Genomic DNA, 23,911 nt, shown 5'->3' with positions numbered 1-23,911 from the left:
AACATTAAATGAAACAAAATGCCTAAGGAAAAAATTGAAAAAAAGAAGAAGTTAAACTTAAAAAATAATGAAAATCAAAATTAATAGCAATCAAAAGAAAAAAAGCTAAAATCGATAAAATTACAAAATGGAAGATACAATTGTTTTTTGGAATGATTGACGTGAATTTCAAGGGCACAAAAAAACAGAGAAAAGAAAGAAAATAGCTTCATTATAGCCATAAAAAGAAAAGATTTTGGTAACTGAATGGTGGGGTCGTCACATACTGACACATGCATTACACGCTTCAACATATTTTTTTAATAATATTTAATTACTAAAAATGATCAAATAATCCCCAATCAAATTTAGATACAAAACAAATAGAATAAAATAACTAAAATACTCTTGAAATCAACTGTTTTTTTTTCCCGAGATTCCAAAGGTAATTCTATCATTTAACAGTTTAAAAAATGGAAAAGAAGAAAAGCCCCTCCGTGCATGATTATTTTTTTCTCTCCCAAAGATAGGACCATAATTTAACTGTGCAACTTGTTTTGAAAAGACTAAAAAGTCTTCGTCGAAAGCATAAACATTTTTTTTTTTTTTTTGTGTTTTTAAAGAAAAAAATATTTATTTTACAGTGATAAAAAAAGGTGTCCTAGTCAATTTTTCCCCACTCAATTTTGCAATGAGTGATATATCATTTGGAAAAATAAAAATATAATTTTACTATTTCAAAAGTGTTTATGGCTACAATATTTTATTAATGCTTTTGTTAAATTTTTTTCCAATGAAACCTAATGTAATTAAACGGAAGGAAGGACGAGACTCCACTGAAAAAATTAGAAGAGTAATAGTATTTATAAAATTTTTTCCATGGGTATTTGATTCATCGCCTCATATATATAGGCTGTCATAAGAAGAGATTACGGGGCCATCAAAACATCATTAGATTAAATTTGAATTTTTTTTAAAAATTAATTTTTTTATTATTTTAAAATATTAATATTAAAAATAAAATTTAAAAAATAAAATAAAATAAAAATCATTTTAATATATTTTAAAATAAAAAACACGGTAAAACATAATCTATACCACTTTCCTAAATAATCCGTACATCCTCGTATTTGTTTTACAATTTGCCAAAAAAAGACAAAGCAAGAAAGGAAACGGCTAGTAGTACAGTGACTAGTGTTCTTTTATTGATGGGTAGAAAAGTAAGTTTGCAAAGTTACTGACTTTTCTAAACGACATGTCGGCTAGTGTCTATATATATAAATAAACTCGCGCGTGATGATTTATCTCGAGAAAGAACAGAAGGCAAGGCAAGGCAAGGCAAGGGAAGGCTTGGCCTCTCTCTCTGACTCTGTTTTTTGATTCGAGTAAAAAGAGAGAGGAGAGGAGAGGAGCGGGAGACGTATGCCTTAAATATTACAGGTTGATTGATTAATGTTGTGGTTCATAAGATTCAGATTGTGTATGGCTACTACTGAATCTGTTTAAAGGAAACAACGACAATTCAGTAAGTTTTAAAGTTTTATTTATCGAACTTTGTGTTTTGCTTTTCTGTGATTACAATTTCATGAATTGGTTGTTTCTATATTAGTTTGGTTGGTTGGTTGGAGTGATGGGTAGAAGGAAGCAAGCCCGTCCTCACCGCTCGGGTGGGTTAATTATACAAAACAATGCTGCTGCTTCTGCTGAATTGAAGAATCAGAGGAAAGCATCATCCAGTGATGCTCAGCCAACAGAGTTAGTAGGTATTGATGAACAGCCTTATTTTGTCGAAGTTGAACGGAATAGTTGGGCTTCGAATCACCACCGTGATGCTTCTGAACTTGTTTTACATGTTTTGAATTTAAGACAAGAGTATTCTAGTTTTCGAATAACTGATGGTTTTTATCACGACTCCAAGTATTCTTTGAGGTTTCGTGTGTCCAATGTCAAGCAGTCTGTTCTTTCTCGCATTAAGTTAGGACATTGGCCTGTGTTTTCTTCTAGTGATATATCTTTGGAATTGATTGAGAAATCCATGGTGGAGGAGGATAGGGAGGTGGAATCGGTGATTTTTTCAGGGAGTTTTGATGGACCTGATGAGGGTATTACTGGTCTTGTTCACTTGACAAATATGGAGTTTTTGACTTTGAGGCCAGTTCTGGGGGTTGATTTCTCAGTGAAGATGACGCCCCTGAGGATGAGGGTTGAAATACTTGAGAAAGCTTTTGATGCTTGTGAATCACTTCTTGAAAGTACCAGACAAATATGGAAGAAGAGCATGATGAATGTTATGGCTTGGTTACGTCCAGAAGTGATGACTTCAGAGGCTAGATATGGACATGCTAAGTCAACAGAAATGGAAGTCAACATGGCTGCAGAGATAGGAGATGATACTTCCAACTCTGGGAAACGTGCCCAGTTTGATGTTGCTGGGTTATATGAAGCCATTAAGCCGTCAAAGTGAGTGCCTGTTCTTTCTATAGAGCGTAATGATTCATGATGTACTGCACATTCCGGACTTGGATCACTTATGCATCTTTTTGTGCAGATCGGATCCTATGCTTGAAGATGACCTGCCTGACATGCTCCCCACTTTGAGGCCATATCAGCGTCGTGCTGCTCACTGGATGGTACAGCAAGAGAAAGGAGAAAGTTCGAGTGTAAAGGAAAGAATCCAGTTCTTTTCTCCTTTATGTATGCCGGTGGATTTTCTCGACACATGTTCAAAAATGTTCTATAATCCTTTCAGGTATGATGTTTTTAAATCAGCATGCCTAGTGAAGGGGACAAAATTGCAGAGGCCTACCCCCTTTGTGTTTGTGTTGTGTCTCTGTTTGTATGTCACTCGCTTAAGCTCTGACTTTTATTAGAAATTGTCTACAGTGGCAATGTTTCGTTCCATCCTGAGTTTTCTCCACCTTATGTCTCTGGTGGAATTCTTGCTGGTAAGTCCATTGCTATAACTTTACCTACATGTCAAATAATTTATAATACGCTTGTGATTTTTTTTCCCTACATTTTATTCTGAGTCTAGTCAACTTCTTGTTAGATTGATCCTTCCTGAATGAGGACCATGAGTGTTTTAAGGGAGAAGAATTACATGAGCTCCCTTTTCCCTAGTTTCTGACTCTTCTTGAAGTGGTTTTTCCAAAATAATAAAGCTTACACCGGCTTTCCTAGAGAGAGAGGTTTAGGAAAGAATATTCTAAAGAATGGTTTCCACAAAGATTATGCTAAAGATTGGTTTCTGCTTGAGCATTTTCTTCCTAATTCTTGCTGAGGTGTAATTAACCCAAATATTACAATTGTTATTATTTGAAAATGTGACAACAATCCTTCTTGAAAAAAAACTGACAACAATATATTGTCAAGCTAAGACTTATGCTCAACATCATTAGAAGAAAATGAAATGAAACAGATTTCTAAGAATTGTGTCAGCACTTGCATGATATGATGTTGGTCTATTGACTTTGATCATTTATTTCTACTGCAGATGAGATGGGTTTGGGGAAAACAGTTGAGTTGCTTGCTTGCATACTTGCTCATCGGAAGTCTACTTCTGATGATGGTTCGGTTGTTGCTCCCACATGGCAAAATACTGGGAATCAAAAGATTAATCTTAAGAGATTGAAAAGGGAGCGAGTTGAGTGTGTTTGCGGAGCCGTGAGTGATAGCTATAAATATAGAGGACTTTGGGTACAGTGTGACATTTGTGATGCTTGGCAACATGCAGATTGTGTTGGTTATTCACCTAGAGGGAAAAAGAAGATGTCAGCGGATGATGTACAAAAGCACAGAAACAAGACTACAATAAGCTATGTTGAGAGGGATGGGGAGCATGTTTGCCAGATGTGCTCTGAACTCATAGAAGTGGCTGACACTCCCATAGCTACTGGTGCCACTCTTATTGTCTGTCCAGCTCCTATATTGCCTCAATGGCATTCTGAAATCACACGGTATAACTTCTTACTGTGTTCTTTTGGTGCACTTTGCAAATTTCAGCATTCCTTCATGTTTTATTGCACTGGCAGCCAAATTCTTAGCTTATCATATATATATATATATATATATATGGATATGAGCTTTTCTTCTTTCTTTTCTTCGTTCATTATTTCACCATAATTTCTTTGGGCTGAGGAAGAAATAGAAATATCAGGCTTTACTAATCACATTGACAATGCAAGTGATCATTTTTCAACATGAAGGGGTGTACTGACTTTTTGGCACAATTGAGCCTGTGACATGATTTTCCTTGCTATTAGCTATATGTTAATGACATTTTAATCTTGAACCAAGTGCCACATTACTCTCAGGTCCCATGAGAAAATAGAACTTGAATATCTATTAGCTACAGATTTACCGAGACATGTAAATCCAGTGCTGGTCATGAGCTGTAGTTATGAGATTTTTTATATTTTAAACAAAAGATTTAACTCTGTCCCTATGGTAGTCTAACCTCTGTGTGTGTTTTTGCTTTCAAGTACATAAGTGCACATTTAAGTCAGATTAGTAGACAAACTTTACTTATTTATGTCTGGATTCACAAATTTGTGTATTAACATCTGATTCAAGATTGGAATCTAAATTGATAGCTATGGGCTGCGTGTTCTGTATTTTATAACCTGTTCACTTCTTTTAGGTGAAGACTCAGGAATCTGTTACCTACTGCATATGGAGTGAATATTTGATGCGGAAAATTTCATTTTCATTGGAAATTTATTGAATTGTGGTCATGTACATTTTTTTTTTCTGATGCAGCAAGATTGTAGGACTGACTAGGTAATTGTTATCTTTTTTTAGGCATGCACGTCCAGGTTCCTTAAAAACTTATGTGTATGAAGGCGTACGAGATACATCTCTTTCAAATACATTTGTAGTAGATATTGGTCAACTTGTCAACGCTGACATTGTATTGACAACATATGATGTGCTTAAAGAGGACCTCTCGCATGACTCTGATAGGCATGAAGGCGATAGGCACATCCTGAGATTCCAGAAGAGGTTCTTACAAACTCTGTAGTTGTTGTTTTTTTTGATAAAGTGACCTTTATTTTTTCTCAATATTTGCTGCTTGTGTTTTAGAATTTGGGGGTGTGCTCTTGGTAGGTAAGAGTTGTGCTCTCCAGACCGAGTATATGACTACTTGCCATATTGTTGTAGGTACCCTGTTACCCCAACTATTCTAACAAGAATATTTTGGTGGAGGGTTTGCTTGGATGAGGCTCAAATGGTGGAGAGTAATGCTGCAGCTGCCTCTGAAATGGCTCTTCGATTGTCAACTAAACATCGTTGGTGTATTACTGGGACTCCTATACAACGTAAACTTGATGACTTATATGGACTTCTAAGATTCTTGAAAGCAAGTCCCTTCAATGTTTCTAGGTGGTGGATTGATGTTATAAGGGATCCATATGAGGTATGAGATTCTTGAAAATCTAGTGCTTGCTAGTGACTTTATGGTTGTGAGTATTAAGACATGCCCTTTTTTGCATTATTTAACATCTAAGAAAAATTACGGATGAGAAATCAAAACATTTCTTTCTCAAAGTCTCATCCTCATTTTACTACTCGCCGTTGATTCTTTAACTCCATGAGCTTCTTTGATTGTAGTCCTTGAGTTGTTGTATCAAGTCTACTTTGAGTTGCAGATATCTTTGTTTTGAGTGATCTTCTTAATTTTGCATCTTCATATTTACAGAGGAGAGATGCATATGCTATGGAATTTACACATAAATTCTTCAAACAAATCATGTGGCGCTCCTCTAAAATACATGTTGCTGATGAGTTGCAACTACCACCGCAGGAAGAGTGTGTCTCTTGGCTCACCTTTTCAGCAATTGAAAAACACTTTTACCAGATGCAACATGAAACCTGTGTGAGTTATGCTCGAGAAGTTATTGGAAGTTTTAAAGATGATGTTGTCAAAAGAAAGGTCCCAGGTTGTTAATGGTCATCGTGCATCTTCATCTTGAAATCACTTAGAAACACATATATAGTATTAATAATATCATAACTATAATATCTTCATCCAGGTTGTGTATCATCGGATGCCTCAACAGATCCTTTGATCACCCATGCAGAAGCTGCGAAGCTACTCAACTCGCTCTTGAAGCTTCGCCAAGCTTGCTGCCACCCGCAAGTAGGAAGTTCTGGGCTTCGCTCCCTGCAACAATCCCCCATGACTATGGAGGAAATATTGATGGTGATTTAAATACTAAAAAGAGTTCATCAAATTTCCAACAATTTTTAGTGGTTGTTTTTTTTCCTTCATTTTTTTTATTCATAGAGACCTTCTATAGGTTCTTGTAGGTAAGATGAAGATAGAGGGGGAGGAAGCTTTGAGGAAGTTAGTTGTTGCTTTAAATGCCCTTGCGGGGATAGCAATACTTGAGCAAAACTTTCCTCAAGCAGTATCATTGTACAAAGAAGCACTGGCGCTATCTCAAGAACACTGTGAAGATTTCCGCCTAGATCCGTTATTGAATATTCACATCCATCACAACCTTGCTGATATACTTGCATTGGTTATGGACCACTCAACAGAAGTCCCATCTAATGGACAACAGTTGCATGGAAACTCTGAAAAGGCTTCCAAGATAAACAAATCTGAAACATGTGATCTAAATGATGCAAAGAAACAAAAAGTCAGTGGTGAAGATTCAGATTTCACCATTGATGCTGGGAATTCACTGGAACTATCAGAAAATTGCTCAGTTGGTAATAAAAAAGGCAACAATAATCATGACATGTCATCCACATCCTTCAGTACTCAATATTTGAGAACAGCATGTGAGAACTTCAAACAGAAATACTTGTCTGTGTTTAGTTCAAAACTTTCTGCAGCTCAGCTAGACTTTAACAAATCATACACACAGGTATGTTTCCTCCATATTGGAACATGATATAAACTTTCTCATAATGCAATGCTATGTCATAAATAGAGCTGTGTTTACATAAATTATCAGTATATCTGGATGTGGTTATTTCATTGAATTTAGAGTTTACAACATGGCACATTTATATCTCACGACTACATATATTTGATCTAGAAATCCTTTTTTTTATTGAATAATCAGATAAACTATATAGATGTGTATAAAAATTAGATTATGCAACACTAAACCTCCATGATTGGCCTCATGCTGGATTATATTGCAGCCAATCCAAATCTGTATAATTAGCCAAAGTGAAGGGAACTGTATTTGTTTCAGTATAGATATATACAACTTCAGGAACCTCACCCCACTCACAAATTTCATTAGCAGAAACCTATGCTCATTGGACTTCATCATGATGTAGATGTTCTCTGCGTTTTTGGTCAGGAGGAATTGTTTTCTACCAGTTCTCCCATTCTCTGCCCACAAACACTGCTCTGATATGAGCTGGTTCCTACACAAATTAGACACTGATATAGGAGAAGCAAATCTTTAACAGCCTGCTTTTATGATCCCTTAAAGAATCCCACCTCAAACCCATTCCCCTTAAAATAGAATAATAGGAATTCCCTTTCATGATGGTATTTCATGATTCAGTGTTTAGGATTCTAACTCAAACCCATGCTGTTTGCCATTGTCTACCAGGTTTTCTTGCATGCTAGTATTTTCTCACACAAAAGTAGGCCCTAATCTGTTATTTTCTGGTAGTTGAACCCTCTGTCATCTATTTGGGTGAGTGAGGTATTACTTAGTCATTTGAACCAGACTTTTTATTGGTCTGCAAGCAGAATGGCTGCTTTTCAGTATGTTCTAGTGTGCTATGTCAAAGGTGAGTATAACATTGTTACGGTTGATGACCACAACTTCATTACTGTTTTCATTTAAAAAATCTAAAACAAAGATGGCACATTTATTTCATAGGAATTGATTATCATATTCTAAGGGGTGGCATAACTAGAAATTGTCTATTTTTTCTGCATTTCTTATTTGTTTTCAGTCTTTCGGTCTTAAGCAAGATTATATTTCTTTTGAAGGTTTGTAATGCATTTGGTGAGAGAAAAAATCTACATACAGTTTGGTGGTTGGATGCTCTCAATCATGCAGAACAGAACAAGGATTCCACAGGTGAGCTGATAAGAAAGATTGAAGAGGCTGTCTCAGGAACTCTAAACAATTCGAGATCATCAAGAATTGCATCACGGTTAGTGATTGTCTAAAATATACGCAATGAATAAATATATCATTCTATTTCAACTTCTTTGATCATAATATATAATTGCTTTGTATTTTTGCCAACTTATACTCCCCATTGAACTTCAAAGCTAAGTTAGAAAACCTTTGACTGGTATGCAGTCTTGGTCCGGATATCAATTCTAATTATGGTAGTTTACTAATACTGATCTCACTTCAGTTTACGAAGCATTACTGGTCTGAAGTACCACATCCAAACTCATTTAGATCAATTGGAAGCTTCTAGACAAACGTTACTTGATCGAATTTTGGAAATTGATCAAACAATGGCGAACCCAAAGGAAGAGGATATTGAACGTGTGAGACATTGCCGAATATGCCAAGCTATTGACGATGGTCCCACATGTGTTCATTGTGAATTGGAGGAATCATTTCAGGTATGTTAGTCAACTGCATGTTTACTTTGATGTTTGACTATTTAGTACGTTGAAGAAGGGGGAGAGGGGATTCACTGTGATCACATTTTTATATTTGTTTGTCAGGAATATGAGGCAAGGTTATTTCGTCTTAACAAATTACATGGAGGCATTATTACATCTGCTGAAGAGGCAGTGAATCTGCAAAAAAGGAACTCAGAAAGAAATCGTTACTTCTGGAATTTAGACCGCCAAAAGAAAAATTTACTGCCATCTAGTGATTTTAATGAAGAATCGAAGAAAAGAAAGACTGGAGAAACAGTGATGGTAAGTTTCCTTACCTCAATAGGTCAAACTAAACCATCTTTCATCTACCAGATGTTTAATTCTGGAGATTCCTCGTTGCCATCTGTCAATGGACATGGTTGTCAGACTGAATGGCTGTCCTTATGTGAACTAGCCTATGAATCTTACTCCAGCATATATGGCTGTATATTTTTTAAGACTCTTATCACTTGATTGGAGCTTGCAAAGCACAAGTTAACAGATAGGCGGCTCATCTCATTTTAGCAATGCCAAATTTTAATCACCAGTGGTGGTGAGCTAGGTTGTTTTTAGACGCCCCTCTTTATAATCCTTGGGGCACAGCACATGCAGGGAGGGGCAGTAGCTTAAGAATTAAACTTACTGGATACCGAGTGAAACTCTGTCCTAAGTATTGTAAAAGTCATCAAATATTTGTTTTTGTCATCTATCAGGTCACTTTCATGATGCCTAATCATTCCCTCATAATTGTTAAAATGAGGAATGGACAGTGTAATCCAGCAACTGATCTTTGTGGCCAGTCTGTCTTTATTACAAAGTCCAACCCAGAGCTGTAAGTTAATGGATGGAAAGGATATTCTAGTACATTCCACGCTCCTAATCACATTTACTAAAACTGATGCTCACAAATGGGCTGCAGAATCATGTCATATATAGTGGACATATGGGTTCGATAGTATGTGCTACTTCTATGTTAACACAATTAGATTTTACACATATGGGGCAACTGATAATCTTAGTTTTCGGTGAGAGCACTTCAGGAATTAGTATTGTCAAATTCTATTGCGGGAAAATAACGTGATGCTGAAACAAGCACAAATAATTTCTATATATTCCCTTGTTGTTGATAGGTTTCAAAATCGCCATCTGAATTGGAGGTTATTCTTGGAGTTATAAAGAGCTATTGCAAGGCCCAGTTAGAAAATGAAGCTGTGTCTGCTGCCAGCCTGCAGATACACATTCTGGAGGTATGCTTGATCGATTCTTTTTTTCTTTTTTCTTTTCCTTTTTGTTGTGGAAACTTGTACACTAGGACTGAATTGAATGAACAAATCATTAATAATATTGAATGCAAGCATTTTAAAACTGACATTCTTTCTATTTCATCTAGGGAATGAGGAAGGAGTATGGACATGCAAGGTCCTTGGCAGTTGCTCAAGCTCAACTTTTTCGTGCTCATGATGAACTTAAGATGGCAACAGCACGTTTGCACTTAAGAGAAAATGAGAATGATACATCTATGGATGCAATGGGTGAAGATGAATTAGAGTCTGCTAGCGTGCTACACTCTAATGAAAAGTTCATGTCCTTGAACTTGCTGTCTCACACAAAGGGGAAACTTCGTTATCTGAAGGTACCAGCATAGCCTTGTAAATTTTTATATTTAAAGTAATTGACATATGCTATTATTTGGTGCTTTCTTTGATACTTTAAGGTGCTTTAATGTTATTCTCCATTTCGTTTGACTTTCTATGAATTCATCTTTCTAAAAGAGGTTATTATTGTATGCCAATGTTGTGAATTTTTTTATAAGCCTAAACCATCAAAGTTAGTCCTATTCCTATGGAAAAACTAAAACTGAAGCATTTTAGTTGGATTAGTGATATTGATGGGAATGAGATTTTCCATTAATATGTTTTACCTACTACCACCACTACTACTCCACACACACATGCACAACATAAACACTACAGCAATATCAATGTGAGTATTTTTCCTCTTTGTTTTTCCCTCTCAAAAATGGTGAGACAAAACTCATACTCCAAGATTGTTATTTGCCTTTATGTGTTAACTATATGTCATTATTCACCACCAGAAAAGAGAGATGGTATTTTTAATAGGAGTCGATACCCTTCCTTCAATGTCTTGGATTTTAATTATAACTTTTTTTGTTTCTCTAAATTATGTTTCTATGTTGGAAGGGATGTAGTTGCACAAATAGGTTGATGTTTTTGTGCAGATTTTTTTTTTACCTTCTCTCCCAAATTAAATTGATAGAATTTGTCTCCTTTATTGCCTTTTCTTTTTAAGTTATTTTTTGTAGGTAAAATCTTCCAATGAAGTTTGCTTGAATTGTCATGACCACAAGTCTGTCTCTACTTTCATTTGTAAATCCATCATTTCTCATCTCCCATGAAACTTACAAAATAATGAATAAAAAATGTATCATGTTTATTTGTGGAACATTTTTTAGTTTTCTGAGAAAAAAATTTGTTTATTGTCAAAGAACCATCTCAACCCAAAAGCTTAAGTTGTTAGGTGAAGTTTCTAGATATGATTTATATTATTCTCTAACACACCCCCTCAAGTGAAAGCCTTTTGAGCTTGAAACTTGTACAGACCCATATTACATTGTGCTTAATTTTTAACAAATAAAGGGGATGGTGAGATTAACTCGTGACCGCTTGGTCATTAAGGCTCTAATACCATGTCAAAGAACCATCTCAACCCTAAAGCTTAAGCTATTAGGTGAGGTCCCAAGATATGATTTATATTATTCTCTAACATTTACTAATTCAAAATAAAAATTATTTTCTTGGAAACACTCTTATGTAGTTTTTTTGAAAACTAAAAAACACAAAAAAGTGTTTTTCCAAATGCTCCTTTGGGACTTGTTTGGTTTGCTGAATTTTGTGTCTATTCTTTTATTGTTTCTAATGTAAGCCAAATAAGTTCTTCTAATTTTGGAACATGTTTCCTTAATTTGCTATAGAGAAATGTTGTTAGGATAAATGCAAAAAACTAGATATGGGAACCATAAAACTATTTTCTAAAAGTAAACGTGAAAACATGACCTTAGCTTCTGAAGTCTTTGTCCACATCTTTTAATTATTTAACATTCATATATAGCCTTATTGGTGATTCTTTTCAAAAATGGCTGTGATCTGGCTTTCGGTTGAAGCACAATGAACTATCAATTATGTCATACTGATATAAAACAAAAACAAAGTCTAAAAGCATTTCCTAAGGCAACAATTTGGTTCTAATTTCTCTTATTTTTGTTTTGAAATATTTTTTAGTTTTCTCGTTTTGAGAAAGAAAGAGTTTGAAGATAAATAAATGCTGGTTACTGCCTTACTCTTTGCCTTTTGTTTGTTAGCCTTTTCTAAGTGATACTTTTAAATTGTTCAGCTAATTTAGTGCACGCCTCATCATATTGTAAGTGTTGACACCTTTGGTTTTTTAGCCAGCATAATTGTTAATAAACCTTCGCTGGGTGACATTTGTCACTCAATTCCTTTCTGTTACTGTATGTATATGAATAAAATATTTCTTTTTCATCATTGATCTTACTATCTGATTTACTTTCAGGGTTTGGTACAATCAAAACAGAAACCAACATCTGAAAGTTCAAATAATTCCTTGTTAACTGAAGAAATGGCTGCCGTGCCAATGACAACAGAGAAGATAAGTGAATATTTGCCAAAAGAAGATGAGGAAGCATGCCCTATCTGTCAAGAGAAGCTAAACAATCAAAAGATGGTTTTCCCATGCGGGCACGTCACTTGCTGTAAATGTGAGTTTTACTTGTTTTCCATTTCATGATTCTTCAACTTCCTAAAATCCATTCATGAAATAATTATGGTGTTAGAACAACAAACATTCAGCTCACTGACTTTAGAACTGGCTCTCTCATGTGAATTTAATACAACAAACATTGATAAAAAGAAGCAAATGACCCAATAGGCATCCCAAACAGAACAAACCAAACAATCCTACATATGGAGTCTGGATCCAGCTAAAACTGGGCATCCTACCTTCTAAGCCAGTAATAGTAGGTGCAAAAGCCAATGCATGATAAGAAACCATCTTATAAAAGACTACCTTTTCTCCTAATTGTCGCACAACATATTGATAATCCTGCTTCCTATATCTGCATTCTGTCACTTAAAAGTTAGGAGAGACCACGAAAATTTTTCTACCTTGATATGATGGGTCAACTGCATTCTCAGTTGATGAATACTTTGTCTTGTCAAAGAACCATCTCAACCCAAAAGCTTAAGCTGTTAGGTGAGGTCCTCAAGATATGATTTATATTATTCTCTAACACATCCCCTCAAATGAAAGCCCTTTGGGCTTGAAACTTGCACAGGCCCACATTACCTTGTGCTTAATTTTATCAAATAAATGGGATGGTGAGATTCGAACTCGTGAACCACTTGGTCATTAAAGGCTCTGATACCATGTCAAAGAACCAATCTCAACCCAAAAGAATGCTTTTGGGTTGAGATGGTTCTTTGACATGGTATCAGAGCTTTAATGACCAAGCGGTCACGAGTTCGAATCTCACCATCCCCATTTATTTGATAAAATTAAGCACAAGGTAATGTGGGCCTGTGCAAGTTTCAAGCCCAAAGGGCTTTCACTTGAGGGGATGTGTTAGAGAATAATATAAATCATATCTTGAGGCCTCACCTAACAGCTTAAGCTTTTGGGTTGAATTGGTTCTTTGACATGTCTTAGCATCCTTGATCCACCAGTTCTTCAGACTTCTCTCTTTCATGTGTGTGTGAGCGTGATGCACATGATTGCTTGCATGCATGTACTCAGACATGCATGCTTGCTTGTCTCTTAGATGTCCTCAACCATCTTAAGTACGTTGGAGTTGACTTTATTACCTGTTGATTCCTCTCATATGAAATATTTCACCCTGGTTAAGCGCCATTTAATTTTCATTTCATGCTTTTTTCTTGCAGGTTTCTTTGCAATGACTGAGCGAAAAATGCATGATAACAGGTTCCAACGTAAATGGGTAATGTGCCCAACATGTCGGCAGCATACTGATTTTGGGAATATTGCGTATGCCGATGATAGACGGGACAAATCTTGTAGTTCTGCTATGCTGGATGCAATTCAAGGCTGTGAAAAAACTGAAGCTACTTTGGCTGTTCAAGGTTCATATGGAACAAAGGTTTACTACCTAATCTAATGCCTTGAGCAAATTTAAATTCAAATTTATAGTCTTGGAACATGCACATAGTGCACTTAAGACAGCATTTACTATTGCATTTCTATTCTCCTTTTCCCAGAGCATAAACCTTGTTCACTTCTTTTTTGGCACCATAAAGGTTGAAGCAGTCACTAGAAGAATCTTGTGGATAAAGTCTTCAGATCCTAAAGCAAAGGTTCTCGTATTTTCAAGTTGGAATGATGTCCTTGATGTGTTAGAGCATGCTTTCAATGCTAATGAAATCACCTATATCCGGATGAAAGGAGGAAGGTAGATAGATCTCTTGATCATCTTAGTTATGTTTTTTTTTTATAGTTCAACTGATCTTCATGGACCTTGATGGGCCAAAAGAAAAGGGCTATGCCATACAGGAGAATTTTCATTTTGCTTTTCAGGTTTGCCAAAAGATTGTTGTTAAATTCGTCTTAATTTGGCAACTCAAACAAAATTATCAAGAAACCACATCATCCAAGAAAAGTGGTTCCTTCTGTTTTCAGCATTCTTATGCAAGCAAAGTGCACAAATTAGGTTGATGAATACTAATGATATCACGAACAAAATAAAAGGAGATTGGGGATGAAAAATAACTGCCTTGCATAATTTGTGCAAATATTGAAATGTTGTAATTTAACCTTGGGGAGGGAAGAGAGAGATCCAATTATAGTAGATCAACACTAGAGTTCTGTAAAAATTGGTATTGTGCGAAGTTTAAAAGTTTGAATGTATGCATACCTCTTTGTTTCCCAGTGCCAAAAATACTGTTAGAAGTGCTTTTCAGGTATTTTAATGTTGATTGAGTTATTTGTAGACTTCAACTTATTTTTTATTATGTCTTTTTGTTGTGACTTCATAAATGCAGGAAATCACATGTTGCCATCAGTGAATTCAGAGCGCAGAATAGCAGTCCCAAAAGAGCTGATAGACAACAAGAAGAAACAAAATCTGTTCAAGTGTTGCTGCTCTTAATTCAGCATGGAGCCAATGGACTCAATCTCTTAGAAGCACAGCATGTTGTTCTTGTGGAGCCACTGCTCAATCCAGCAGCTGAGGCTCAAGCAGTCAGCCGGGTGCACCGAATTGGGCAGGAAAAGAGGACATTAGTCCATCGATTTATAGTATGCTCCTTTTCCTTTTTTATTTTGTTTTTTGTTAAACTAATTTTGGATGCTAAACACTTGCGTTTTTTCTCTTTTGAACATTGCATATAGTAGACATGCATTTGAGATACATAACCTCACCACACTGAAGATAGGCATGGGGTATTTTGGGACTATTTGTTTGAGTTCCTTTTTAAAACAATTTACATTTCTATTTAGCTCTCCATTTATCCATGCAATTTCTATATGTAATTAGATTAGACTTATAATAATCCTTATCATGTCATCCATCCGATTGTTGCTCGAATGGAGCCTTTTATATTTGTTTCAGAATTTAAATGTACACTCCCTTCTTTAGTGATTATATTAGAAAAGATTTGATGCTATGAAAAAAAAGGAGCATGCAGGAACCCTTTAAGGACTAGCGTGAGGGTTTTCTATTAACAATTCTTCAATCTCATTCCTTTTTGTGAATTTGTGCACGTGTGTAATTCTTCAATCTCATGCTTTCTAGTTTGCTTCTTGTCCGAAACTTTGAAAATTCATGTCATCTGTTAGAATTTCTGCTTTATAGTCTATATTTGTTCTAACAAAATTTATCCCCTTTTCTTCTATGATGTTATTAGGTTAAAGACACTGTGGAAGAGAGCATATATAAACTGAACAGAAGTAGAAGCACCAGTTCATTCATAAGTGGGAACACGAAGAATCAGGATCAGCCTTTCTTAACCCTTAAGGATGTTGAGTCCCTATTCGCAACAGTGCCGTCCACTGTACCAGAAAGTGATGGAAAACCAACTGAAAACCTGAGGCATCTGCCCCCGTCCGTGGCTGCTGCTTTAGCAGCTGAGAGGAGACTGAAGGAAAATACAGCAGGAATTTCCGTGTGATAATCATTCTTTTCTCTGAACACCAAACCTCAGAATGGAATTGCAGGTAAGCAATCTTCTGGCTATGTCATCACTTCCACAGGCAGCTGTTGTTTCATCTCCAAAGGGGAGAGCGTCTCCCCGGTCCATCATAGATTGTCTAACCAGAGGTTGCATTGTCGTGTATGATTTTTTTTTATTGGTGTATATATGAAGAATGCCATTTTTTAGCCCTCTGTCAGTTACAGAGAGTAATTTAACGAGGAATTCGTTGTAGATTAGCTCATTTAGCCATTATGTATACTCGCTGTGTAGGTTAAACAAAAATAACAGGACAAAGCTAAGAAAAGCTAGGTCCTCTTCTCCTCTCCAATGGCAGATATTAGACACTCCATTCAATCTTTGCACCATCTTTCTTTGTCTACTTTTGTTCAAAGAACTGGATCGTCAATATTTCTTCTTTTCCCGTTTTGTATAGAAACACATCGCAATAATCTTCATTACAACTAGCTCTGTTTTGCAATCTTCCATTCCAATGTCTGTGCTGTCAAAGACACTATCTTATACCTAAACATAATTTTATTAGAACTAAAAAACAAAAAAAAAAAAAACACTGACCTAAAGATGAGTTTGCTTACTGCAAGCATATTCCCTGAACTTGGAGTGCATGCCATCCCATCACATGCATTCTGTCGTATCCGGCGTTGCGGCGACCCACAAAATAATTCTAGATTATAAAAAAGAATAGATTTCTAGTATCTGATTCTCTTAGGGAAAAATATCTTGTTTGAGGAGTCGCCACTTAGTATTATAGTCACTAGAAACCCTAACTAGTTAACAGAGATTCTATAGCTCGGGATTTGTTACGTAAAAGGAAAGATATTATCACCCTTTAAACATTCTGCCTAAGGCAGACTGCATTGTTGGTTTTGTTTTAAATTGCTAAATATTTATTAGTTTATGCTATGATGATTTTTTTATAATAATCTTGACTCTGGCGCCAGTGAATATTCAAGCTCGAATAATTCCAACTCTGGCATTGGTAAAAATTCGTAGCTACGAAAAAAATTTAAATTAATATTTTTTTATTCCCTATTCTAGTGTCAATGAATGAATAAATAAAAATAAATTTATTTTTACGCATGCACATATTTTTTTTTATCTTTCTAGCTAAATAAAATAAAATACAACGGATAAAAATAATATAAATTTAAACCGGTATTTTTATTCCTAATTCTGGCGTCAGTAAATAAACCAATAAATTTACATTATTTTTATTCATGCATACACATATTTTTATTTTTATTTTTTTGTTTTTATTTTTTAATTTTATGGGCTGGGCCCAGCTCAGCCCACATGGGTTGGGCTAGACCCGACCCAGCCCAGCCGGTCACAGGCCCAAGCCAGTGACCTGGCTGGGCTGAGCAACACGCGTGCGCTAACGCACGTGTGTTGCTGCACTGTGCAAGTGAATTAAAATTCACTTGCACAGTGCAAATACTAATCAACCAAAATAATGCAAGAAGAAAAGGTTACTGACCTGGTCTGCTGAGCGCCTTTCTCCTTCGCCCTTCTTCGTTCTTGTTATTTTGCGAATGGTTCCTGGTTTTTGATCGATCTCCTGTGCTCCCTCCGGTTTTCGTTTGTTGTTTGCGGCTGCCGAAGTTGTGAAGGAATTTTGCCTTCCCTTTCTTTTGCTTCAAACTGCCCCTGTCTTCCCCTGAGTTTTTCGTCGTTTTTCTCCTCTTCCCCGTGAATCGTTTTGGTTTTTTTTTTTCTTGCTGGTTCTCAGCTCTGCTCCTCTTGTTCTGGGTCTGTTTCCTTTCCGTTCTCTGCTCTGTTGTGTTCCCGTTTCCAGTGCTCTTTCCCCTGTTTTTTTTTTTGTTTTTCAGTCCCCTCTCCTTTTTCTGTTCCCGGTCTCCCCTGCTCTCAGTTTCCCCAGTTTTTTCTTTGGTTTCTTTCTTCTCCGCTTCTGTGGTTTCCCTGTCTTTCTCTGTTCGGCTCTGTGAATTTTTGTTCTCTGCCATTCTGGGTCTCCAGTGGCTTTTTGGTTATGCCCTTTCTTCTCTCCCCCCTGGGTTTTGTTTTCTCTGGCTTTATAGCCACAGAATTTCACCGTTACCAGGTAATCAATCGACTTTTATTGCAGGAGTAATGGTGGCGGCGGGCAGCTGAGACGTTGAAGAAGATGAACAGTGCTGAGAAACGGCACCGTTTTTGGTGTTTTGTGTTTGATCCTTGACATTTTGAATTTTTGCATTCCAGTCCTTGGGCAAATTGTAATTGAACCCCTGCATCTCAGCGCCATTTACAAATTGGTCCTTGGGTTTTATTTTCTTTCAAATTTGACAAGAATCAACCCTATACTTTGATAATGTTTCAATTAAGTCTCTGATTTCATTAATTTAATTAAATCTAAGTCCAATTAAGTCTCAAAACTTTATCAATTCTTCAATTAAACCCTTAATTGGATTAATTAAATTAATTCCAAGCTCAATTAAGTCTCAAAACTTTTGAATTCTCCAATTAAACCCTTAATTGGATTAATTAAATTAATTCCAAGCTTGAATTAATTAAATTAATTCCAAGTTCAATTAAGTCTCAAAACTTATCAATTCTCCAATTAAACCCTTGATTGAATTAATTAAATTAATTCCAAAATTCAATTCAAGCAAGCTCATCAACCAGAGAATAGGATCCCAATCCTTTTCTTTGGGCTGAGCCTAATCTGAAACCAAGCCAACCTATCAACTATAGTTTTATTACCCTAAACCCAATACCCATGGTAGATTCAAGGATCGAAGTGACTATGCTAGGGTGGAAAAAGGATATAATTCATCACCAACCCTTTTTCTCTAGATATGTGTCCTCGTAATCATAGTTATCAAAACTAACCTGGAATTAACTTTATATAGGATGACTCGGGTTAACCCAAATTTCTTTTTTTTTTAAATATATACATGTCATAGCCGCATGAAAGAGTGTTGGGTATATCAGCTTAGAGTATAGACAAAAACCTACTCTTAATAACTTGCATCGGATCAGCTAATACACACGCTATATATAGTTGAAAAGATTGAAATGATAAATTGATGAGTTTTTCACAGCTCAATGAATAAATAGAACAAACATACAATAAGAGACTAAGTTATAATGTGATTAATTTATTAAGTCCATACATGATAATAATATAACTAAGCAAACCAATAACACATAAATATAGTTAAAGTTATGTTATTCTTTTAGAGTGCTGTAAATTAGAAAATCAGATATAAAATGAAAACGTGAAGAAAATGTGTTTATAAAAAATCAATTAGTATTTTTATTTAGAATACGTTAAGAATAATTTAATTTTACATTGCTGTAGACAAGATATTCACATCAACTCCAGCTATCCCTCATCGAACTACTTTTAACAACAATCTAAGTCTGTACAAGATCCAACAGAACTCTGGAAAAATGAATTTATAAGAACTCAACCAGCCTCATTGAAGGACCATGTTTTTTTTATAATTATTATTAATTTGGATATCCGGACTATTTTATACACACTTCAATTAATTTTATAAATTTTAAAATTAATGATTATATAAATTTTCAGTAATTTTAAAATTTATAAAACTATAAAAAAGAAATTCAGAATCATCTAACCAATTAAAACTCCTCGGTATTACAGAGCATACTTGTTTGACTTGTTCCGAGGTTGTTACGGGTACTGATCCATAGTCTTCTCAGTCTCTTCGTCAAAGTTGGCCCTCCATTGTGGAAATTTGGCGAGTCTCTCACAGACACTTTTCCATTGTCTTTTCAGTGGAAAATATGGAAAGGGAGAATAAATTATTGATGAACTGGAAATTACAAAGAGATACCTTCCATTGAATATATTGAATTAGTGATCAAATTGCTAGAAAAAACTTTCAAGATTAACGTCAAGCACGAGAATTTAGAGAAGAAGCAAAAGTGAGAAGACTTGACATTGTAGAGACTTTTATCCATTCATAGTATACACATTAGAGGCAGTGTGCATGTGAACGTAGGACTTTCCAGTTATGTCGCAAACTATGATATGGAAAGGGGAAAGAAAGTTGAAATCATAATTTGATCCTATTGGCAATAGATTTGAAAATAAATAATTAATCCCTATGATTTTAAATCTATTTGTAATTTGATCCTTTTCTCCATTTCATGGTCTTTTTCAATTTATTTTATTTCTTTATATGAAATAGTAAAAGGGAAAAAAAAGATAAGATGGAAAATTTAATAAGAAAAAAGAGGATATCTTCTACAACAAAAAAATTCAATCAAGCATAGTCAACAGTGGTACTAAAGTGATTAATTGATTATTTTAAAGCACTATCACTAGCCTAGTTAAATAATTAATTTATGCACTATCACTAGCCTAGTTAAATAATTAATTTATTCACTATCACTAGCCTAGTGATAATAATAAATTTACAGAGGGATTGAATAAATTTATTTATTTAGATTTTATGCACTATCACTAGCGTAGTTAATTTCAACTTAATTAGAGAAGATATGTAATAATCAATGATAAAAAAAAAAAACAATTCCAATATATCATGTTTTCCTACCTATAAATAATACCTCTCCATGGAAGAGCCTAATCTAGTACCATAGCAAACCATATCCTATGTCTCTTGAAAAACACACCATGACGACGTCCTTACTAAACAAACCATTCTTCTCCTTCTTTCTCCACTTCCTGTTTTTGCTCCTTCACATATTCAGCTCTTCTTCCTTCTTTGCTTTAGCTGAACACACTTCCTCCACAACTTCACATTTTGGTAATAATAACACAGAAGCTGAGGCTCTTCTCCAATGGAAAGCCAGTCTTCACAACCAAAGCCAATCTCTCCTTTCTTCTTGGGTCGGCACCAACCCTTGCATTAACTGGACTGGAATCACCTGTGACAATTATGGAAGCATCACCGTTTTGAGACTTGCAGACTTTGGCTTGAGAGGTACGCTTTACGATTTCAACTTCTCGGCCTTTCGTAATCTTTTTGGTCTTCACCTTCCGAACAATTCTCTTTTTGGAACCATCCCACATGAAATTGAAAAATTAAAAAAATTATCTTTTCTCAGTCTGTGTTGGAACCAACTCTCTGGTCCCATCCCTTCTTCAATTGGAAAATTAAGAAATTTATCTTCGCTTTACCTTTATCGAAACCAGCTCTCTAGTGCCATTCCTCAGGAAATTGGATTGCTAGAGTCTCTAAAAAACCTTGACTTGTCAAATAATATTTTAACCGGTGAAATCCCTTATTCCATTAGAAAATTAAGAAATATATCTTTTCTTGGCCTTTATAGGAACCAACTCTCTGGTCCCATACATTCTTCTATGGGTAACATGACAATGCTCACTAGACTTTTTCTAGGTCACAATAATTTATCTGGATGTGTTCCTTCAGAAATAGGACAACTTAAATCCCTTGTGGACTTGAGATTACATGACAATAAATTTCACGGTCCATTGCCCTCAGAGATGAACAATCTCACCCATTTGAAGTATTTGTCTTTGGGTATCAATGAATTCACGGGTCATTTGCCACTAGATTTATGCCATGGAGGAGTATTGGAAAACTTTATTGTTGACCACAACTATTTCTCAGGTTCAATCTCGAAAAAATTGAAAAACTGCACTGGTTTATACCGAGTAAGCCTTGATTGGAATCAATTAACAGGAAATATTTCTGAGGTTTTTGGTGTCTATCCACATCTGGATTATATTGATTTGAGTTACAATAATTTTTATGGTGAGCTTTCTTCAAAATGGGGAGATTGTCGTAACATGACAAGCCTTAAAATCTCAAACAATAATGTTTCTGGTGAGATACCACCAGAGCTTGGGAAGGCTTCTCAATTGCACTTGATAGATCTGTCATCAAATCAGTTAAAAGGAGCCATCCCAAAAGATTTAGGGGGTTTGCAGTTGTTGTACAAGCTTGTTCTTAACAACAACCATCTTTCAGGTGCCATTCCCTTAGATATTAAGATGCTTTCCAATCTTCAAATCCTTAATTTAGCATCTAATAATCTGAGTGGATTGATTCCAAAACAACTTGGGGAATGCTCGAATTTATTGTTGCTGAACCTCAGTGGTAATAAATTTCGAGAAAGCATTCCAGGCGAGATAGGCTTTCTACTTTCTCTTGAAGATCTTGATCTTAGCTGCAATTTCCTGACTCGAGAGATACCAAGGCAACTTGGGCAACTGCAACGGTTGGAAACTCTGAATGTCTCTCACAACATGCTTTCTGGACGGATTCCAAGCACTTTCAAAGACATGTTAAGCTTAACAACTGTGGATATATCATCCAATAAGCTACAAGGCCCTGTTCCCGATATCAAAGCCTTCCACAACGCTTCATTTGAGGCATTAAGGGATAATATGGGTATATGTGGCAACGCCAGTGGTCTGAAGCCGTGCAATCTTCCAAGAAGCAACAAAACTGTTAAAAGAAAGAGCAACAAACTAGTGGTTTTGATTGCACTCCCTCTTTTAGGAAGCTTGCTTTTAGTGTTTGTTGTGATTGGAGCTTTATACATTCTCTGCAAAAGAGCTAGGAAGAGAAACGCTGAGCCAGAAAATGAACAAGATCGAAACATATTCACGATATTGGGCCATGATGGGAAGAAGTTGTATAAGAATATCGTTGAAGCTACAAAGGAATTCAACTCGAACTACTGCATTGGCGAAGGAGGATATGGAACTGTTTATAAGCAGTGATGCCAACAGAACAGGTGGTTGCTGTGAAGAAACTTCACCGATCACAAACAGAAAAGTTGTCCGATTTTTAAAGCTTTTCGAAAAGGAAGTATGTGTGTTGGCAAATATTCGACATCGAAATATTGTGAAAATGTATGGATTTTGCTCACATGCCAAAGCATTCTTTTTTTGGTTTATGAGTTCATTGAAAGAGGAAGCTTGAGAAAGATTATAACCAGTGAGGAACAAGCAATTGAGTTCGATTGGATGAGAAGGCTAAACGTTGTGAAAGGGATGGGTGGAGCTTTATCCTATCTACACCATTCTTGCTCTCCTCCGATCATTCATCGAGACATTACCAGCAATAATATCCTTCTGGACTTGGAATATGAAGCACACGTCTCCGACTTTGGCACAGCTAGACTGTTGATGCCTGACTCATCCAATTGGACCTCATTTGCAGGTACTTTTGGATATACTGCTCCAGGTGCGTAGCTTTATTTCAACATGAAAGTTACTATATAATGTGTAATAGTGAAAATAATATTTAGTGTTTTTTCAGCTTTTATTATAAAGTCTTCTCTTTCAACTATTTGATAAAAAACCATGCATAATCAATTTATTTTTTGGCAGAGCTAGCTTACACAATGAAAGTGACTGAAAAATGCGATGTCTATAGCTTCGGAGTGGTAACAATGGAGGTGATGACAGGAAGGCACCCAGGCGATCTTATTTCAGCACTCTTATCACCAGGATCTTCGTCGTCATCATCGATGCCACCGATTGCTCAACATGCACTATTGAAGGATGTGCTAGACCAACGCATCTCGCTTCCTAAAAAAGGAGCAGCAGAGGGCGTTGTCCACATGATGAAAATTGCACTTGCATGCTTGCATCCCAATCCCCAATCCCGGCCTACAATGGAAAAAATTTCTTTCGAGCTTACAACCAAGTGGCCTCCACTGCCTATGGCATTTTGCACAATAAGTTTGGGAGATCTCTTAATCTCATAGTGCTTAGCTACTTCTTTTTAATTATCAATTGGAACAATAAATTTTTGTAATATGAATTTCATCATCAAACTTTATTTATGCGTTAGAATTTGTTTTTCTTTGCATGCATGAAGGGTTTGAGAATATTTTGATTCTAAATTGAAGATAAATACACTACTGAATGAAATTTTAAGTTATCGCTGAAGCAATTAAAAGAACAATAAAAAAAAAAAAAAGAGCTTCAGGAGGCAAAATAATCAACTGTAAGAAGGTAGCAGCAAGATCCACTCTACCATCAAATGAATTTCCATCATTTAATTAGAAAATTCAAACCCAAAGAGCACGATAACAGTCCATTGATTGGTGAAATTTTCATTGTGGAATCTTGTAGATAAAATTCATTCCCAAAGAACATAATAGCAGCAAG

General features: G+C 35.7%; 1 protein-coding gene across 1 annotated transcript; it reads left to right on the top strand.

Moving 5' to 3' along the window:
• The first annotated feature begins 1,293 nt into the window (after nucleotides 1-1,293).
• Nucleotides 1,294-16,163, top strand: LOC118035322 (uncharacterized). The gene is made up of 20 exons (XM_035040846.2): nucleotides 1,294-1,504; nucleotides 1,589-2,439; nucleotides 2,528-2,728; nucleotides 2,863-2,924; nucleotides 3,473-3,935; nucleotides 4,780-4,980; nucleotides 5,140-5,395; nucleotides 5,678-5,918; nucleotides 6,012-6,181; nucleotides 6,279-6,854; nucleotides 7,949-8,115; nucleotides 8,326-8,542; nucleotides 8,648-8,848; nucleotides 9,697-9,813; nucleotides 9,957-10,199; nucleotides 12,158-12,362; nucleotides 13,543-13,757; nucleotides 13,915-14,066; nucleotides 14,656-14,911; nucleotides 15,520-16,163. Exons 2-20 carry the CDS (start codon nucleotides 1,610-1,612, stop codon nucleotides 15,781-15,783), a joined length of 5,037 nt encoding a protein of 1,678 aa, XP_034896737.1. The 5' UTR covers nucleotides 1,294-1,504; nucleotides 1,589-1,609; the 3' UTR covers nucleotides 15,784-16,163.
• The last annotated feature ends 7,748 nt before the right edge of the window (nucleotides 16,164-23,911 follow it).

This window comes from Populus alba, chromosome 19 (assembly GCF_005239225.2).
Source record: "Populus alba chromosome 19, ASM523922v2, whole genome shotgun sequence".
Lineage (NCBI taxonomy): Eukaryota > Viridiplantae > Streptophyta > Magnoliopsida > Malpighiales > Salicaceae > Populus > Populus alba.
This window is presented reverse-complemented; position numbering and strand designations above follow the sequence as displayed.